At 37.8% G+C, this 20798-nt stretch overlaps 1 protein-coding gene across 1 annotated transcript in view; it reads left to right on the top strand.

The window, feature by feature from the left end:
- The window catches only part of LOC131688871 (uncharacterized), a 430877-nt gene that overhangs the window by 9216 nt on the left and 400863 nt on the right, over positions 1-20798 (top strand). The window contains exon 3 of the mRNA XM_058973461.1: positions 7744-9473. Within this exon, the coding sequence (XP_058829444.1) occupies positions 7744-9473 (1730 nt within the window). The remainder of the gene's footprint in view (positions 1-7743; positions 9474-20798) is intronic.

Raw genomic sequence — 20798 nt, 5'->3', positions numbered from 1 at the left:
TCATTGACTTGTTTCTAGAGTGACCGAACTGAACAGGAAGTTAGTAAATTTTTAACAGTAATTCAAAACCTTTGAGGGAGGTGGGTTTGAAGCCCCCCCCCGCTCCCCTTGCGTACGGGCTTGCATTGAATAAATTTATTTCATTTTATTCATGCAGTTCATTCATTATTTCATTGAAGTATTTCAATTCATGTAATTCATTTGGTTCATTTAATTAATTTGATTAATTTTATGCATTTTATTTGTTTTATTCCTTTCGTTTATTTTTTTTTCATTCAATTCAATTCATCCGTTTCATTCGTTTTATTCATTTAATAATTTTTAATCATTTAATTCATATTCTTCATTTTATTAATTTTATTATTACAGTTAACGTTCCCTATCTCAATATTGATCTCCATCTCGATTATTTCGCAAGTCCCTTCAGATTGGTCGTGAACAAACCTCCGTATCTCGATATTTTCTCTCTTTCGATATCTCCCTATCTCGATGGACCTTGTTTGAAATTTGCTTGCAATTTTCTATCTATGTCGATGTGATTTTTTTTTCTGTCGGCACATCACATAGTAGATACAGAATGGAATGAAGATTGACGATTAGGGCATTTAGAGCGATAACAATTTGTATTGATATGTGGTTAGTAGAGGTTGCATTAACAGATAAAATTAATAATGAATTTATTCTTTTACAAAGGGACACAACAGACAATGGATAAAGCTCGTGTTTGGCATATTTATCTGGATGTGCTATATCTTCTCCACAAAAACTTGTTCAATTGCTACTGGACGCATGAGTGATTTTTTTAGGAAATTTAGGTTTTTTTGCAAAAGTTTCGAGCGCCTTTAAAAATTTATATTAAACTGGTCCATTTTTTTGTAAATGATTAGAGAGCACCCCATAGAGAAATATCATTCAATCTCAAGAACGATAATCTAATGAAAGATCTGCTTGAACAAATAATCTAAAAACTGGAGTTCAAGATTATTTATTGGAAATACAATAAAAATTAGCATGTAATTTTTCATCTGCAAAAATATTGACCCCTTCTGAATCTTTTGATGTGCATATTTCGTGACATCTTGTATGTTTCGTTTTTTGGAGTAATTTTGTCCATATAATGCCCATGAAACAGATAATATTTTTGAGCCGAAACGAAATCTTCGATCAATCAAAAAAATATTGTTAGCCAACTCTAATACGAGGTGCTCTAAAACGTCTACGAATTTACGTATAATATGCGAAGGTTTTTTAAAATCCTTGCTGAGTACAGCTCCCGTACCTAACATCTCCAACATTTGCGTAAACACGTTTAGCAAAATGTGCAATTATAAAAACTCAAGATTAGGGTAAATTATTTTCGAGATATTTCGGAAACGTCCAGTGTCTTCGGCAAAAAAATTACTCTCCCCAATTTAGTCTGAAAAAATTGCAAATTGTAAACATGAGAAAACAACAGCTAACTTCTCGCATTCAGGAGGATTAACAACCAAACTAATATTTCTAAAAAAGGGAAAATATTCGAATAATTTTAAAAATACAGTAGGAAAATGAAGTTTTCGTGGTCAAATAAATTTGATTGCAATTTTACACAATAAGGGGATGAGCCTATTTTCGCAGTTCTGTTTTTCCGTCAGTTTTTTTCTCTGAAACATTTTGCTGCGGTTTCTGAAGTTTTATTAGTAGGACTACTTCCGTTGAATTCTCAATTCTCGGTGACGAAACACGGAGTGCTATACGGTGGATAGTTAGTTCAGCGTTCCCGGAATGGTTTTGGCGTCATTGTGTTGCTCGCTAAGAAGCAAGCTTCTACGTGCAGGTGTGAAGTTCGAGCGAAACGTTCGACCGGCCCACTGCTGCTGGTTATGTTCGGAAGTAATCTTAGTGGAGACTATAAAGGCATTTGAGCGTATTCGACGTGATGGTGCGTGGTACAGACGGTTCACTTCATTGGTCATCGTACAATGAGAGGTACAAAGTTAACCCTCTTAAGACTGATGTCTTCGGTTTGTTTCCATTGCAATTTTAATAGTATATTAAACATCACCAAACAATAGTGAAATTAAACATCACCAAGAACTTGTATATTTAGTGGTAGCAGAGGGACAAGTGGAACAAAATATTATTCCGATTTTCACCAACATCAATATTGATCCGCCATCGATAGACCATCTATGGCTGCAATGTACATCGCTGCTAGTAAAGTAACGCTAGCAAGTTCCAGCAGAAAAACTGACGCATATATTGCGTTATCTTCATCATCGTCATCAGAAGCAAATTATCAATCAGCAATCTACGCCGACAGGGCCACAACGCAGTGTGATGTATTTGCAATTAGTAGTGAGATCGTTCTGACTATATCGTTTCTAATTTCAAATTTTTATGTAATTTTTTCTATAATGGTAGGTGATTCTATTCCTTCTAAGTATTTCGCTACTTTACTTTCACCATCTGAAGTATATCCATAAGATTCGTTATATGCATTTAATCCATGATATTTATTTATTTCAATATTTGGGCAGGGAGAGTACGAACTGTGTTATGGATTAGGGTACGTGGATCGCCTGTCTCTAGATAATAATGTCTACACTTACCTCTGAGTTCTTCGGAATTATGTAGTTATTGTTAATATTCTTATCTGTATATGGCTTTTTCTCTCGTTCTCTACCCGCGAAACAGAATCGCTTCAAACGCAGAAAAATTTCAAAAAATACAGTATGTGCATGAATATGCGAACAATAGCACTATTAGATGACGCGTATACATTAGGACAGTTCATGTTTTACCACAACATTACACTTTACAATAAAACACAAAGTTTTTAATCCTTGATAAAGGTGGAATAAATCCATTGAAACGTTGGAAGTAAAAGCAATATTGTTGTTTTCGCTGTCTAATTTATGACTGATTAGCCGAAAAACTCCTCATAATAGAAGCTCGACAGTCAAGAAGACATTCATATTAATTCGTTAAATTAATTTATTTCATTTTATTTCATGATTAATTAATTTCATTCATTTCAATGCATTCTAGCATTTTATTTATTTTTCCCTTGTTTTAATTTCATTAATTTTATAAACTTGACTCATTTTATTCATTTTATCATTTCTTCGTTTCTTATTTTTTCAGTTGATACATTTTATTCTGTTTCTTCATTTTAATAATATTATTAATTCTGTTCTTTTATTCATTTCATTCAATTTGTTAACTTGACTCAATGGATTTTGTGTTTTGGACTTTTCTGTTTTTTTTTCATTTAATAAACTGAACTATTTTTTTTAAAATTTGCTTTAAATTAATATTTTTACTCATTTTACGCATTTGCATTTTTTTTTAATTTAATCCGATTTATTGATTTTTATTCGGTTTATTGGAGGTTTAATTCATGCGGGACTAAAAGTTGTGTTCATCACACCTCCAATTGGGTGATATTTCGCATGATTTCTGCAAACTAATGTATAGTCCAACAGAACTACGCGTAAGAAATGTTTTATCCCACTGTTAGGTTGACTATGTCGGTTTTTAGGAGAATATTTTTTTAGAGCTTATTGCTCAAAATAATAGTGATCCGTTTAAAAAAAACCAGCCGAATTTTGTTTCGATGAAACGAAAAATTATTGTTTTTTTTTTGTATAACATGTTTCTATCTACCTACTCTAGAAATAACCAACAAACAGTTGTAAGTTGGCTGTATGCATCTTGATTACTTATCAGTGCACAATTCTTCATTCTGACATTCATTCTGTTTATACTTTACGAAAGGCAAAGCAGGGCCGTCTTAAGACTACGCGGGGCCCCTGAGCACTATTGAACCGAGGGGCCCATTTAACTGAACAAGTATAAGCAGCTGTCCAGTATGAGCATGATCAAAAATGATAAGTGGAATTCAAAATATATGGAGAACGAAGACGATTTCAAAACCGACAAATGGTCTGAAAACATCCCAAAAATTATTCGTTTTTCTGACCTATCTGACTGATAGTGGCAAAAATATTAACACACTATATGCGGTGGTGAGAGTTCGAACTCAGATGAGCTGCCAACACTGTAATGGACTTACCAACTAGGTTGTAGTCTACTCAGATGTGTGATTGTATAAGAGGATCCCCTTAATTAAATCTGGGGTAAAGCTAGGGTTGATGCGTGTAGACCAGAGTGACAGGAAAAAAATTACCCCTATCGGTCCATGCCTGAGTCGATTCCTAGTCCCACCAGGAGTACTTGCTCCAAATTTGAAGCAAATCTGACAAGTCTAGCTACCGGACCAATGTGCCGGAAGTTTGTATGGGATTTTTCAACAATTTACATGGAGGAAACCCACATTATAGGTGGGACTGTATGCATTGTATTATCACTATATCTGAAACTAAGAAAGATAATTTAATTGCCTACAAATTTATTGAACACTCCTAGTCAATCCGGCTTTGGTAAAAGAAGTTATTAAACTTTTAACGAAGTGATGTCTGAGTCAGCTTTGCATGGGGCCTAGCAGTGCATGATTGTGGATCAGTAGTTGATTCAAGTCAATAGTATGTTTGGAAGATTTATAGTAAGTAATACGAGTCATGTTTTGGTTAGAAAATTTTAGTTGCAAATTTTACCGCAAAGAGGGCGCCAACATTAACTTTTCAACGAAAAGAGATAGGGATTTGGTGTCTTCCACAAAGTTGTAGAGAAAGCATTTTTAAATAATTTTTCCGAACATCTCGATATTCTATCTCACTCCTATGAAAAGTTAGTGTTGGCGCCCTCTATGCGGTTACAGGTGGAACTAAAATTTTCTAACCAAAGCATAACTCATATTATGTACAACAATTCCTGTAAACATACTATTCAGCTAAATCTAACCATTATCTCACAAAAATGTATAATTAGTGGGAATCGAGTACTGATACACAACCATGCACTGCTAGGCCCCATGCAAAACTGACTCAGACATCACTTTGTTAAAAGTTAAATACCTTCTTTTACCAAAGCCGAATTGACTAGCAGTCTTCGAGAAAGTTATATACAATTAAATTATCTTTCTTATTTTCACTTACAGTGATAATACGATGCATATAGTGCCACCTAGCGGCGAAAATGTGAGTTAGTTAGTTAGTGAGCGGTTTTCTCCATGTAAATTGTTGAAAAATTCCATACAAATTTCAAGCACGTTGGTCCGGTACCTAGACTTGTCCGATTTCAAATTTGGAGCAAGTATTACTGGTGGGACTAGGAATCGACCGGGCCGATTGAGTTTTCAAAAATTCATAATTTTTCTGGGCACTCTAGTGTAGACACTTTCACAAGGGCTTTTTAAAAATTCTTTCTTGAGATTTTACAAACCTTTGTCCTCATGACGGATTAAATTTTTTGATAGGGTTGAGTGTACAGCAAAAACAACATTATTGGCTCTGTGCCAGTCGAAAACTGAATGAAACATGCCAAATCGAACCAATAAGTGTCGAGCCTTCCTTTCGAGACTTCATGAAGTCACAGTGGACGCTTCCAAGTGGATTTGTCCGTTGACAGACCCGGATGGGACGAAGAAATTAATATTTTGCTACATTAGCAGATCGCTTACTAAACGAGGTTTTCTGGTTGGTTGGCTAAGGTCTGGTGCCTTCCATACTTTATACCAAACGGTTCATTGTTGTCGTTAAAAAATAAATTGAAACTTGAATCAAAATGATGAATTGACGTTTGAATCGGTTCAATAGCCATGCAATGCTTAGTTTCCTATCACTCTGATGCTCATTAAGCATCTTGATCACCTGGGATACAGTGCAATATGCGATTCTGAGCTGCTGCTGATCTATTGTTACCCGTATGCTAAAGAGTAATATATTCTTTAGAATGAGTTCATATTCATTCTATGTTTAGGCCCCGAAAATCCCGATATGCAAAAAAAACATTCTTTTTTCAATTTTGTACTGATAGACTCCGGTAAGGGAAATTTAAACTAAATAATCAGAAAGGGTTATGAGGCTATCTAGGGACTAAAGAAGAATATTTTAGGAGCTTCAGTTTATTAAAAAGGAAGGAAAATATATGTCCCGACTTTTTCAATGTCCCCGTTTTATCAGCCTAAAATTCACCAAGCCCAAGTAACAAATGAAGTTTTATAGCACGCTACAAGCCCAATTTAAGTTTTATGAGTGGCTATAAAATCAACATAAAACTTCAATTGTTAGTAGGCTGATAAAAACGGCTTTTCACTGTTGATCAGTTGCAAGTAATTCCGAAACAAATAGAAGTCTTTTGTCGAATATCCCTGGTCTCCTTTTCTCAAATCATTTATTTGACAAGGTTCAATACGTTACCTAATTGAGCCGAGGTTTCAGATTTTCTGTAATTTAGGATGAATTTTTAAGCCCATCACACCAATATTCAACAATCGAAATTACACGATAAATATCATTTTCATTATCTAGATATTTCATGTACACGACTGGTTCTATTAGCACCGTTATGGGTTCATAAAACAACAAATGCTGAACACGCGCAACCTAATTGATCGATATAATCAGCGTTGGGTCGTCCAAATTATATATTATGCTCCCGGTCATCACTGTTATTTATAGGTAGGTACCTAGTAATGCTTAGTTCACACGCATCAAGTTCAGTGTACGGTGACACAAGCCGCCCTGAGCGATATAAGCTTCACGTGCAGTTGAATCACCTACTGATATTGTCGTTTGTGTTTAATCATTCTTAAATGCAACTTGTCATATGCCCTAAAGGCCTCCCTTCCGTAACAATGCAGCATCGCTTTACACGTATGGGTATAGAGATTCGATTGAAACAGACGAACACATGTTATATTCGTAAAAAGTCACTGAACTTGAGTATGACTAATGTTGGTTTGTTTTATCGGGCTGATTTAACGGGAAAAATATTCTAAATTACTTTGAAAGGCTGTCTTCAGTCATAACAAATCCATAAGTCAATTTAACGATAAAGGTTTTACCCATACCACATCATGTTACACGTTCCACTTTGGCGATGTGCCTGAAATTGGATTGAACACCAAAGGCTAATGCCAAAGATAATACCCATAAAGTAGAAACAAAAAAAAAAAACACCAAGCATGAGTCAACGGACAGAACAAAACCACGACAAAACAAGCAAATTATTGTTCCAATTTTCTGTTTTCATTATGCGGAAAATTAAGCCGTCGTAGGTAGAGCTATAATAGCGAAGCTGCATCTCCATAACCCGGTTTTAAAATGGAGGTTACACAGCCTGCAAAACCGGCCAGGCCAGGTCAGAAACGCTGGCAAAATGCAATCCCGAAAGGGAGAAAATTGAATCAAGAATGTTGCAAAACAAAGCAAAGACTTGCAATTGGCAAAGGGAAACAACGAAAACATCTTGCTTGACAAGCCACAGTCGGCCGGTGTATGCTGTGCGCTGGCCCCATCCATCGTGGATGCTGTGAGGCTTGAATGCATGGGGAGCTGAAAGAAGATTCCAGCCGTGCTGCCCGCCGTGCCTTCCGCGGTATCAGGTTTTAGGTATCTAGAGCGGCAACGCTTTTGTTTTTGGGGTTCAGCAGGTAAAAACAAAACACCCCCTCCCGACCCAACCGGCCGGACCCTTTATCACGTGATGCAGTAAATCATGTGGTCGGCGCAGGCTTGATCGTTCTGCTTGAGCTCCAACTCCAGCCTCCAAAGACCCAAACGGCGTTGTGTCGATTTTCTTTTTTTTTTGCATCGTTCTTCTTTAATTTGCTATTTTGTGCTGTTTCTTTTTCCGCAGGTTTATCCCAACACACCGGTCGCTGGTGGTAGTGCCTACCTGAGGACCCAACAGTCGCAGGCGCATTTTTCGTCTATGTCTTCGTCATCTTCGTCCTCGGCGGCATCAGGTAACAACCTGGTGAACGACAACAATAACAACTACAACTATGACAGTAACGACAACAGTCTATGCAGAATTTCCGCAATACTTAAGCCAGTCATGCGCAGCAACAGCAGCAGTTTCAACAGTGGCAACGTTGGAGACCTACATTTCTCAAAACATCAACAACAACGGCCGCGGTCGGCACAGCACACTATAGAGAATGCAACTGGCTCAAGTTTCACCAACACCAGCAGGCGACTGCAGGATGAACATCAGGTTGGATGCAGTCGGAATGAATGGCCAAAATGGAACGGTCAAAACATGAGCCCGTTTAACGGCTACCACCACATGGAAGGTGGATGTGAGGGTGTCGTCGCGGAAGCAGCTGATGGTGAACAGTTTGCTGAGGGTAGGGACTGGCAAATAGCACCAACATCGACTGGGGTTCCGATGAATGGTTTGGATCGTACCGCGTTTAGTAGTGTGCGGATAGTGAACGGAGAAGCATACGCGTATAGTGATCTTACCGCGCCGGAGCGTCGTTTGTTCGCTGCGACCGACCGACAGACGATCGATCGGAATTTCAGTTCCCGTGACAATACTAGCCGAAGTGGCACTGGTTCCTACAAGGCTTTGGATAATCTACGAGATTTTGGTCGCAGCGTCCGGGATCGGTTCGTGGATATCATGCGACTAAACGTGCCAGCGGCCCCCGAGGGTAGCCGGACCAGTGTTTACATCCCGTCTACGGATGGGACAGCAATTGCAGATGGTGCAATCACTCACGGTGAGGGTGGACATAGACCTACCCTAACGATCCAGGTGAATCGTGTCGATACTAATAATCAGGAGCAGAATGATGTTGTAAATAATGCGTCCTCCGGTGTGAGCATCGTGAATTGCTATCGCGAGGCGCCCAAAAGTGCGGAGAATCCTAGTGATCAAGAGAGTGCCGTTATATCTGCTGGCCAGGATGGCCCGGAGGAAAGTCAATTCTATTCCAGTGATGTTAACAGTGCTGATCTGAATCCTACAATTATCGATAAAAATCATGTAAATATCAGTGCAAATGAAGAGCAAATGGTTCATGTTTCTAACAGAGTAGTGCAAAGTGATGCCAATCTGATCGAGTATAGTTATAATCAGAAGAATAGTGCTAAGAATCAAACTACCCCGTACCACCAAACGGATATCGACCGCATCGAACCGGCAGGCAATCGTACCTACACCTCGACCGAGGCCCAAACCGAAGATCATCCGATCACAAGCTACCCCCATCCGGCCATCCTCGCCGGTGGCATCCCCCATCCTCCTTCCCATCCCTCGCTCCTGTTGACTCCCCCGGTCGGATCGGAATTCAGCACCCGAGAGCATCGTCGCCGGGAACGGCGCGAACGTCGTCAAGCGCGCAACCGGATGCAGCATGTCCACCCGTTGGACCAACCGCCGCCACCGCCGACAATGATTCGGCCGCCCCCAATCGAAATTATACCGGATATTCTGCACAGCCATTTACCCCCGCCGTACACAACGTTACCGCTGGGGGCCACGGTGCTGCCGGCGCCGATCCTGCCAGCCGTTTCGGTGCACCATCGGGGGGCGGCCGACGACTGTCGGTACTCGTTCCCGATTCCGATTATGAGAAGGTAGGTGGTTTTATGTTTGGAATTAATGTCACTTAAAAAGATCAGTTTCTTAGATTTGCGTTCGAATCTGGTCGTTATTTTGTGCAGTTGTGCAACATATTGTATTGCAAATTGTATTATTTAAGAAGATATTGAATGCTAAGTTTCTATTCATCGTGAATTATATTGAGACGAAATAAAATCCATTTGGAATCGGAATTTGGTCACATTTAAAATATTCTACATTATTTGATTGTAATACATCATCTATCTCTATGACATCTTGCTCAATTGATATCCTTTTGGTATTAACACTATTAACGCATCGAATTAAAGTACTTTTTTCGATCAAGACGAGTTTGTGTACCGTAAATCGGGGTGACTTTGATCACTTGCAACTTTTTTTCGTAGATCGCTTATTTAGCCGGAATAGTCTACCGAATCTTTTGAATTTGAAATGAGTTTTACTTCAAACTTATAAAATACTCATTTTTTATACTTTTTGTGTATATTGTTCGGTTTTTGGGTACAAAAACTAGAAAAAACCTAAATTTTATTTTACCCTATTTTTACGAAGCTTTGCAAAGTGTCTGTTTTATAAAGCAAATAAATCTCAGATTTTAGCAAGGGTAATAAATTCCAAGGGCGTTTTTATTTTTCTTTTGAGTGGGATGTGCTAAATTTACTTTTAAGAGTTTGCTTATGTTGAAAACAAATTTTTGTGAAACTAGTTGACAATTATTTCAAATTATTTCATGCTAAAATTTGCAATATTTGTTTATATTAAATATTACAAAGTGTTAGAATGAATGAAACTTTTTGTACACTGATAAAACACTGAAATTAAACAAATTTATCAGTTTTTAAATGTTTTCAGATTCTTTTATTCTCGTTGAACTCAAATTATACGAATTTGGGCCACTCGAATTTTACATTAATTGAAATACTTTGTACAACACCAATTAACATCTATTTAACAAAGAGTATCTTTTCAAAATTAGTTTAAGCAAACATTTGAATGAAAAATATTGACATCAACAATGTGGACGAATATGCTGGTTATCGTCACCCCGAAATATGAAAACGAACTTCAACTTGAAATATTTTTATTTTTTTTAGCTGTAAGCAGAAAGTTTTAGATAAAACCATCCAATCTTGTTCTCCATGCGTCAGTACATGGTTTAAAAATATTAAACTTCAAAATATGTGTTGTGTCTGAAAATATGTAATGATTACATCGAAAAGTGATCAATGCTACCCCAGTTTACGGTACTCGAATCGTAAATTAAACCGAAACTCGATGAAAATTATTTTTATAAAACATCTTTGTTGTTTGTAGACCACAAGAGACGAAATCGATTGAATTCACCTACCAGCGTGATGGATCCTTTCTTTTACCAATTAAATTTTGTTCACAGAAACAACCGGTCTTATTTAATAATCTCCACAGGTGATTTGAAAAAAATGCGGTGTCCATTATAGCTCAAAATGTACTGAACCAATTTTTTAGCGATTTTGAACAATTCTTTTTGCTGGACTTCTCTAGGTAACTAGGGTTGTGGTACCGGTAATACCGGTACCGAAAATCCCGTGAATACCGACCCATTTTTGGTACCGTAATACCGGTACTGAAGAAAAGCCAGTACCGGTATTTTCGGTACCATAAAACTTTTTTTTTATGAAAAATATGTGGACTCTCTAGAGGGACCTGTTTCAAAATATCGGTCTGCAAGATGACTTTTAATTATATTAATTACCTTCTGTAAGTTAAACATTACTAGCTCACGGTGTACTGAACGGTATGTTTAAATTCCTTCTTTATTCTTAAAAAAAAAAGAAAAAAAAAAAAATTATTTCAACGATCTTGTACTAAATTTCAAAATATGAACATTTAGCGTAAGAGACGTAAAAATTTGCTATTATTTTTTCTTATTAGCGACATTCTGATTGGTTTCCAATTTTCACTGGGTGGCACGTAATAAGACTATGGTCTAAGTCATCGGCCCTATTCTGCGCGGCGAGTGACGTGAGACAACTAATCTCACCTCACTTTACGTGACTTTTCTCACCCTATTCTGAGAGTCGACTCGGGTGATGTGAGATTCCCCATTGCGGTTAAATGAGTGTCTCACGTCACCCGAAGTGACTCTTCAGAATTCGGTGAGAAAAGTCACTTAGAGTGAGGTGAGATTAGTCGTCTCACGTCACACGCCGCGCAGAATAGGGCCGCATGTCTTTGGTTTGCTCTTAAACCTTTATTTATAAAAGAACGAACAGCGATTTAGCAGCTAACAATTTTAGACTTGGTGAGCTACTCCAAATAGGGCGATTTGTAATTATTGGTGATAGGAAAATTCAGCAAAACTCCAAAGTTTACAGGATAGCAAAGAGCCTTGGTATACAGGTCGAAAGCAATTTACAGAAAATCAAGAGAGGAAACCTGCTCGGATTAACTGCCATTCTCGCTTAGAGTTACTGTTATTAATAGTGTTTCTTACATTTACCATCTGTTGAAGCCGACAAAAGTTGCACCGCTTAGCAGTTATTCATTTCATAGAAGGTGCCGCATACGAAAAATATTTTCTGCTGAAATGAGTAATGCCATTCCGAAACAATTGAAAACAATAAACATGTTTTTTTGATCAGCACAAATCAATCATTTGAGAATAAGGTCATCAGTTTGAGCATTCAATTTCATTTTGGAGCTTTTTTCGAATTTAAAAAAAAATATTCGAGTACCGGTACTTTACCGGTACTACCGGTACTGAGGGCTTCAGTACCGTAGTACCGGTTCTCGCCAAAAAGGGTCGGTACTGCGAACCCTATAGGTAACCACGAGAACTTTTCTTTAAATTATTGCTTTTCTTTTACAATAACAAATTTACCGAAAATACCTTTTTTACTTCCAACTGCTACAAAACATAAAAAATCTCGAACAAAAAGGGAAACACTTGCGTAGTTATTTGGGAAATTATGTAAACATATATTGTGAAATTTTTCGAAAAATTAGTCTTATAGATTTTGGGTAATGAGGTATTATTTTGCTGTGGAGATTTAGTGAAATAATTTTCAAATGATGCATTTTAATATATAAATTGACTGAATATACTAATACTTTCTGTATCGCTAGACAAAATTCACAAGCTCTTCTAATTTACGAATTTACGCATACTCCAACATATTCTTATCCCCTCCCTATCATAGCATCTTCAGATATTGGGACTACTTAGATCTTATATTTGTAATCAGTGACCCAAAATTACCTAGGAAACCATTGTTCGAAAGTATTTAATATACTTTTTTTTAATTTTTTCCGACTTTTGTATGAAGAGGGATTGTGTAACGTGCCATTCTTCCTTCGTTAGTAGCCTCTTGCAGGCGCTACTCAACGATCGACATGCGTCTCTCGTCTTGCTATGCGATAAACTGATAGGCATTAGGACCGCAAGATACCACTAATAATTAAAAAAAATCCAAAACTTCAACATTTCCTTCGTTTTTGGTCTTGGTTCATAATTTTCAGTTTTCGAAATTAATTGGAACTTCATATATAATAGGGGAACCTGTGGCTATTTGGTTCTACCTAAGCAAATCGCTCTTTTAGGTGGATAGATGTCAAAAAATTTACCGGACAAAGGTCCTAATTATTAGTTTGAAATCTCAGCTACATTTCAGTGTCATAAAAGTTGATTTACACCACTCCATGGCAGCGCTAGCCGACAATTTGCAAAACTACGGTTTTTCATCCTTTACAATGTAGGGGTAATTCAGATTTCAGACCGTTATTTTTTAATTTTTTTCACAATGGAATTATGTTTACTTCTGAAATATTTATTAGACAGCCCGCTGAGCTGTGGTTGATGGAATAGCGGGTCCGATTGCCCCGTAAGCACAAAACTGGTGAGCGTCTTGAAAATATCTGTGTTTTCACCCAAACAAAAATCATTCTATAAAATAGGAGACTCAAGTTTACCAAAACACTTAGTTGTTATTATTTTCACCTTTAATTGTTGCTTTAATCACGGTTTTACCATCATAATGATTTTTATTTTGAGGATTGCAAAAAACTTAAGCTCGTTGTATCTCCTTTCTAAATAAACCAAAGAATTAGATGCACCTGTCAAAATTAATGTTTTAAAATAGCAATTCCTCGAATACGATAGTCATTTCTGACTACGTCTTATGATTTTCTAGGAAATCGAGGGGATCCGAATCACCCTCACAGTCTTAATAGCCCCGGGTCCCCCTATACTCAACGGGGCTGCTTAAGATATTTCGAAAAGCAGCAAACGTGAGAAAATTCACTAATCTACATTGTGACGAATGTGGTTTCCGTAATAAACGAGCATTCGGTACGCAAGTTCCTAAAATTATAGATAATAAACTTCATATTCATGAAACTATTTGTGTTTACGACGAAAATATAAAAAGGGTTACATTCCAATGCTTGGTTACAGCGGTTGCTCCCTGGACATGTTTAATTTTTGTAAGGATTCTTATTCATTATTGCGGGAATACATATTTTGTATTAAGTACACCAACTAAAAAATCGACATTTAAACTATGGTCATGATTTCAGGAGGTTGGTCGAGATTTTCGGATTTTTTTCATGATGTTATCGTGATATTTTATTCATGAGTTTATTTTCGAATTTTTCTGACAAAGTTGCGCGATTTATGTTTGTTGATTTCATGAGGACCTTAGTCACGATTTTCATAATTTATATTCACACAATCGTGATATTTTATTCACGAGTTTCGTATTGGATTTTTCCGGCGGTACAGTATGATTTATGTTAATGATTTCAGGATGTTAGCCACGGTTTTGATAATTTCTAGTCAGTTTATCGTGATATTTAAGTCGCAAGCAGAGAGTTTTGTGTTCATCCCTCGGCATGATACAGTACCTTGATGTGGTCCGGGAACTTTTCCACCAAAGCAGTATTACAGTGATTATATCATAGAAATTTGGGATACGATTATTGTCTTTTTAGTTAAGCTACATTGTGATCAATTTTAATACTTAACTTGGCAACCTTTATTATTCACTGCCATTGGCAAATAATATACAATGTGAATTTAGGACCCAATTCTTTCTGGAGGCACTCTTCTTTTATTGCTATATTTTAAATTAGATCCATGCTAACACTCACTAAAACAAATAGCTTATTCTCTCATATACACAATCTCTCGTTCCAAACGTATAAACGTGACCTACGCTATAATACAAACCTAGTCACTAATGCGAACGCCCGTGACCTCACCAATATTCAAACACCCCGGTAATTAAGTGATCGTTTGCGCCTAAAAATTTACTAACGCGGTCTCAAGCATCAACCCTCCACTCGCGCAATCATGAATCGGTCACGTCCGGAAGTCTCTGCCCTTGATCCTAGCAGTCCAAATTCATGCCTACAGTTGGACCAATTGAAATTAAAACTAGACAAGACGTCCACGCGCGATCATTGAGGAATACGCGAACATGCGAATGGCCACACGTTTATAAAAGTAATGTGTCCACGCGAAGTTACATACATAGTAGCACACGCGACAAACGCGTCAACATACAAACGCTTGAGTCCTTCGCGATCATCCACGCACGATAACACCCCGGTGACTAAGTGAACGGTTTAGCACTTATAAATTAACAAACACGGTCTCAAATGCCCGTGTTCGCGCGATCATGTTTCGTCCGGAAACCCCTATTCTTGACCCTAGTAGCATAAATCAATCAAAAAGATGATGCTCATATCCACTGAACTACACGTTCCATGGAGACATAAAAATCGAATTTATACACACGAAGTCACATACGCGCGACAGACAAACATACAAATTCTTGAGCCCTTCGCGACCATCCACGCAACCTAGACCCGCGCTCTCGCAGAGATGATAACATCCCGGTGATAATATGAACGTCTCAGCACTTATAAACATTCAAACGCGGTCTCAAGCGTGAACCTACAGTTCTACCCCGCACTCGCGCGATCATGAATCGGTCATGTTCGGAAATCTCGTATCCTCGATTCCAGAATTCTAGGTCCATGCCTTCAATTGAATCAATTAAAAAGAAAATTCTCATATCCACACGCATGGCAACATGCCCGGGAACTCTAGTGATATGAAATAATTTACTCCCTGTCAGAATGTGATCCGTACACCGAAAACTAAATATCAGAATGGCGGTCTGCGTGGCCATCCAAGAACAAACGCGAATATGTGAATGGCCACAAGTTTACAACATCGGATTTATACACGCGACAAACACGTCAACTTATGAAGGCTTAAGCTCTTCGCGATCATCTACGCATACCTACGTTCGCGATCGCGCAAACTTTATACAACTTCGGTAACAATGTGAACGTTTTAGTACTTACGAACTTACAAACGCGGTCTCAAACACGAACCCGCGAACACGCGCGATCATGAATCGGTCACGTCCGGTCAACACCCTCCATTCTAGCTACTTAGGTCAATACATTCAGTTATACCAATCAAAAAATAAAACTCATATTCTAGACTAGACAACACTCATGGCGACAAAACTGGGAACTCCAGTGATATGGAAGAGCCCCCTTTGTTCTAGGATCTGAACCGTACACGAAAAATTAAGTATCAGATTTACGGTCCACGCGCGAGTATTCTAGAACACACGCGAATATGCGAAAGGTTTTAATATAGAATTTATACACGCGAATTTACCTACACGTTAGCACACGCGACCTACAAACACACACGCGATCGAACACGTTAACGTACAAATGCTCGAGCCCTTCGCGGTGATACACGCGATCGCGTGGTTCCTACGCCCGCACATACCTGAACCGTACAATAAATATCACATTCAGAATCACGACCCAGTACAATTGGTCTAAAGCAGAGTTTTAGTGTTGCCTGTCTCGTCTGCAATTGTTGTGTGTGATTCTGACGGTGAGCCTTTCCGAGAGCCTTGCTCTATAGTAGAACAAATCTCGAAAAAAACATGAGCGACAGAACAAATACACAAATGGAACGAGTACCGATATTAAACACTGGTTAGTTGTGCAGCGAACAATAAATAGACAGTACTACGGATACAATGAAATAAAGCAAAACACAAAGTTCAAAGAACAGTAATAATTTTGTAGCGAAAGTAGAAATCCTTATTTCAATTCGACGGCAAATACTGAGAAAACAAAGCATATCTTTCCAAGCTGAATAAGTGAGGGTTAACCTTAGGGTACCTGGCGTCCAATAGGGGGTAACCCACAATCTGCACGTCCTTTCCTTATGTTTTGGTTTAGACCTACGGTGTCTTTGGCAAACTGGTTGCATAGCATCCTGCGCTTTATTTGATCGTACCATATTAGTACGTACACGGATGTTTGAACTAAAGTTTGTACATCGTTCGCTTGTGTTCGATGTTCGAGGCAAACCTGCACATCGAGACGAAGCATGTTTGAGGTTGAACGCGTCCACGAAATTTCGTACACCGGTACCAACTTGTCGATGTTCATAGGAAGTCTGGTTATAAGTATTCTGAGAATACGAACTTTGCAGGTTCTACATATTTTGAAAAATGGTGATTTTTTTGAAAATAAGATTAATTTTTACCCATACATGCCCTGTTTATCTAATCTTGTTTAATTGGTCATTGTATTTCTTCACTATCTCGTCGCTGTTGTGCTATCTTGTGACAAGCGCCATTTTGCACAATTCGAGAAAAACGATTTTTCAAGTTTGAGATTGAATATGTTGAAACTTATAAGACAATTGATGCTTCTATCTATTTTGTACTAATCTCTCAAATATCACGAAGATCGGTTGACTTCGTTGCGAGTTTTTACTATAAATGTAAACAAAAGTCGCACTCACACGTGTCATAGGTGTGTATTGATGATAAAATTTGTATGGCGTGTCAAAATCGTGCATGGAAAATTTTCCATAGGAAAAAAATCATCATTTATTAACTTTTATTCATATTTTTGGCTTCATTTCGTCTATAAACCATCGGTGAGAAGCATTTTGAAGGAACTGAGTCAGGGAATCTAGAAAAAAAATCCTGTTTTAATCCACCTAGCGGTGCAATTGTGCCTTTCTTATTTCTCTAAACTATGGCACGGAGGCTTTTTATGTTCAACATAATTGTGGAAATGTCCATTACATTCTTAGTACACTTTGCACTTATACACAATGGCATGCCAGCCACGAACTTGATGAGCTACGTGTTGACGGTGAAACACTTGAAACAAAAAAATATCATACTCCATTAGCCTAATCAGCATTAGATCAATGTTATCTGCTTGCTAACTCATTTTGTCATGTGGGGGTGGGTATGTGAGGAGGGCGAAAGTCCCATGAACGAACGACTCCCCAGCTTAAATTGGTATGCTTTGTGATATAGTGGTGGTTGAAAGATGATGGGGTTGAAAGGGAGGGGTATGAGGGCTGGATGGGGTGGTGGTCTGAGGGGTGATTTAAGGAGATTTTTAAGAGAGGGGAGTAAACAGTAGAGGGGGGGGGGTGTAACCCCTCTCCGTAAACCATCAACTACGCCCCTGTTAAAATTCAGAAACCTTATGCCAGTCAAAAAAAGGCCGGGATTAGGTTGACGTTTTTCAGAGTGATTGCATAACCTTTCTATATAAGAAAGGCAAAAATGTGCCAAAAACCAAAAAAGTGAATCGTCGTCAAATTTTTTTTCGAGTTTGCATCAAATCTCGACGTTTCATGCACCTTGAACACATTTAACATCAAAAATAAAAATTCTATTTTTAATTTTTCCTATAGTTTATATGAGAAAATTTCTGTGTGGCCGCACTCTGAAACCCGTAATTCCGGAACCAGAATTCCGATCGATCCAAAATTCAATAGCAGCCGATGGGAAGGTTGCACCTTTCATTTGAGACTAAGTTTGGGCAAATCGGTCCAGCCATCTCTGAGAAAAATGAGTGACATTATTTGACACATACGCACATACATACACACACATACACACACACATACACACACATATACACACACATACACACACATACATACAGACAAACACACACATACAGACTTTTTCCGATCTCGACGAACTGAGTCGAATGGGATATGACACTCGGCCCTCCGGGCCGGGATTAGGTTGACGTTTTTCAGAGTGATTGCATAACCTTTCTATATGAGAAAGGCAAATAGTTATCTTTGGTTACACTGTTTCCAAATATGGTATATTACCAGTTTAAAACTTAAATTGCATTTTTCTCACAATTTGTGCATTTTCGTTTTGAAAATGATTATGCCATTGTGTTTCTCAGATAGTTTTACATATAAAAACATCTTATACATCAAGATAATTTGAGCCGATTCCCAGACAGTCATTTGAAGCAAAAAATTAAAAATTTCTCAGCACGTTTCTCGCTATATCTCAGTAAGCAAGCAGAATGTCAAAATTCTGTAAACACCACTTTGTAGAAATTTTTTAGACAAGTAATGTGACATATCTAACTCAGTTTACCCCAAAATGGCGTTTGTCATAAGATAGTACAACAGCGACAGTGTAATTTCACAGTAGAAGAAAACTAAAATAAGTACACGACCACTGTCAAAAATTATGGTTGGCCTCGAATAAATAGAAAGTAGAAACACACTTTGCATTTGAGTACCGTAAAAGAATTGAGGCAAGTCGCCGCAACCAAATATGCATTAGTTTCCTTATACAGCAGTATTTTTGAGAAATCAACTCCAAGGATTTATATTGAATACAAAATCATTATAGGCCGTATGGTTTACCCAAATCTTACTTATTAATAATCTAATCGTGTATCATTATCCAGCATATTTTTTATTTTGAGAAAAATAATGCTTGAGCTTCGTTAAATTGACCGTAAATGAATTTCGGCAAGTTTCTTCTACCAAATATGCATTGGATAGTTGTTAACAAACCTCAAAATGTATATCTACTACTTGAGTAGTATTTGAGTGGCACTCAGCTTCAGGTACGACTTATTAAGCCGAAACGTCAATGTACAGTGCAATCTAAACCTAAATCTAAATTGGTTTTATATCGAGTTCACTGATAAATAAAATGCAGTCTATATAAACTATATATAAAATAAACTGCAACGTATATGGCGAATTGATGAACTACTGAATGAAATTATTTTCAAATTCCTCAAATAACAGTACATGTGAATTATTTAGAACTATTGAAAAATGCAAAAAAGTCAATTTCCGAAAACATATGGATTAGCCCCTTTTGGAGGCCAACATTTCATATGTGGATAAATTAAGACCAGAAGGTCGCATTTTTACATTTTAGAGCATAAGTGAGCTGCGTAATCCCACTCAGTTTACACTTTAAATTGAATTTGAACCGAAAATAACTGAATGCATGCACGGCACCGAACTAATGAAGGACGAGGCAACCAACTGAAAAATTCCAGTCAGCGCTGCAGCTGGGCATGATTTAAATTTCGTTCCTCTTTCAAGCTCGCCCGCGGATGTCAATATTTCTGAGCTCTGATTATTATGATCCTAAGAATATGCTACCAAATGGAGTGAGTTATCTGCAAAAATAACGGCGTGCGGCGCGCCGCCGATTTCAGAAAAAATAGCGCGCCGGCGTGATATTTCTTTTCTAGAGTTGATTCTTTTTTTTGCGAGTGAGTTGGACACGATTCGCTCACTGCACTGAGTCAGTGTGCCCATCTCGACTAGTGGTTATATTAGTTCTACGTAGGGAGTTAAATGGATTGAATGAAATTTGTGCATGAGGTCAGTTCTTATTTCGAGAATTGGATATCGCTGATTTGAATCTTTTCTTAAAAAATCTTTTCTTATAAAAATAAATCACGGTTTTTGGTAAATATCATTTAAAACTTTTTTAGATAATATTTTAAGTTGAAAGTTTCTGCATCGGTTAGTGATGTAATAATGAAAACATTCGATTGTTCTAAAATTATGCCATAACTCCAGTTTCGTAATTTTCAAATTTTGAAGGTTGCCCCATTCCAGACAGTGTGGTAAAGCATTTTGAGGCGATTTTTCTTCATATCGCTCATTTCATCCTGGCGTACCAAATCTGAAAAAATAAATCTAAGTCTCAAAAACGACCTCTTCCACGATGGAACAAGTTATATCATTTGGCAAACCAATCAAGATTGAAGCTAACGCTAGTACCACCACCACCACCACCAAACAGCAGTACGGCATTAGATACGCTGAATTTACGACCGTGGCCATTGAAACAAAGCGTGTTCCAGATTGGTTACAAATTTCCACCCATCCGTTACGCAATTGACCCAAACATCAACGACAAACAAACTTTTCACAAGCGAATTGCCTGTCAAATAGAAAAACACGCCGGACCCGCTCCAAATCC

Source organism: Topomyia yanbarensis, chromosome 3 (genome assembly GCF_030247195.1).
Source record: "Topomyia yanbarensis strain Yona2022 chromosome 3, ASM3024719v1, whole genome shotgun sequence".
NCBI lineage: Eukaryota > Metazoa > Arthropoda > Insecta > Diptera > Culicidae > Topomyia > Topomyia yanbarensis.
Note: the sequence above shows the minus strand (reverse complement) of the source record. Positions and strands in the feature narration are given on the sequence as shown.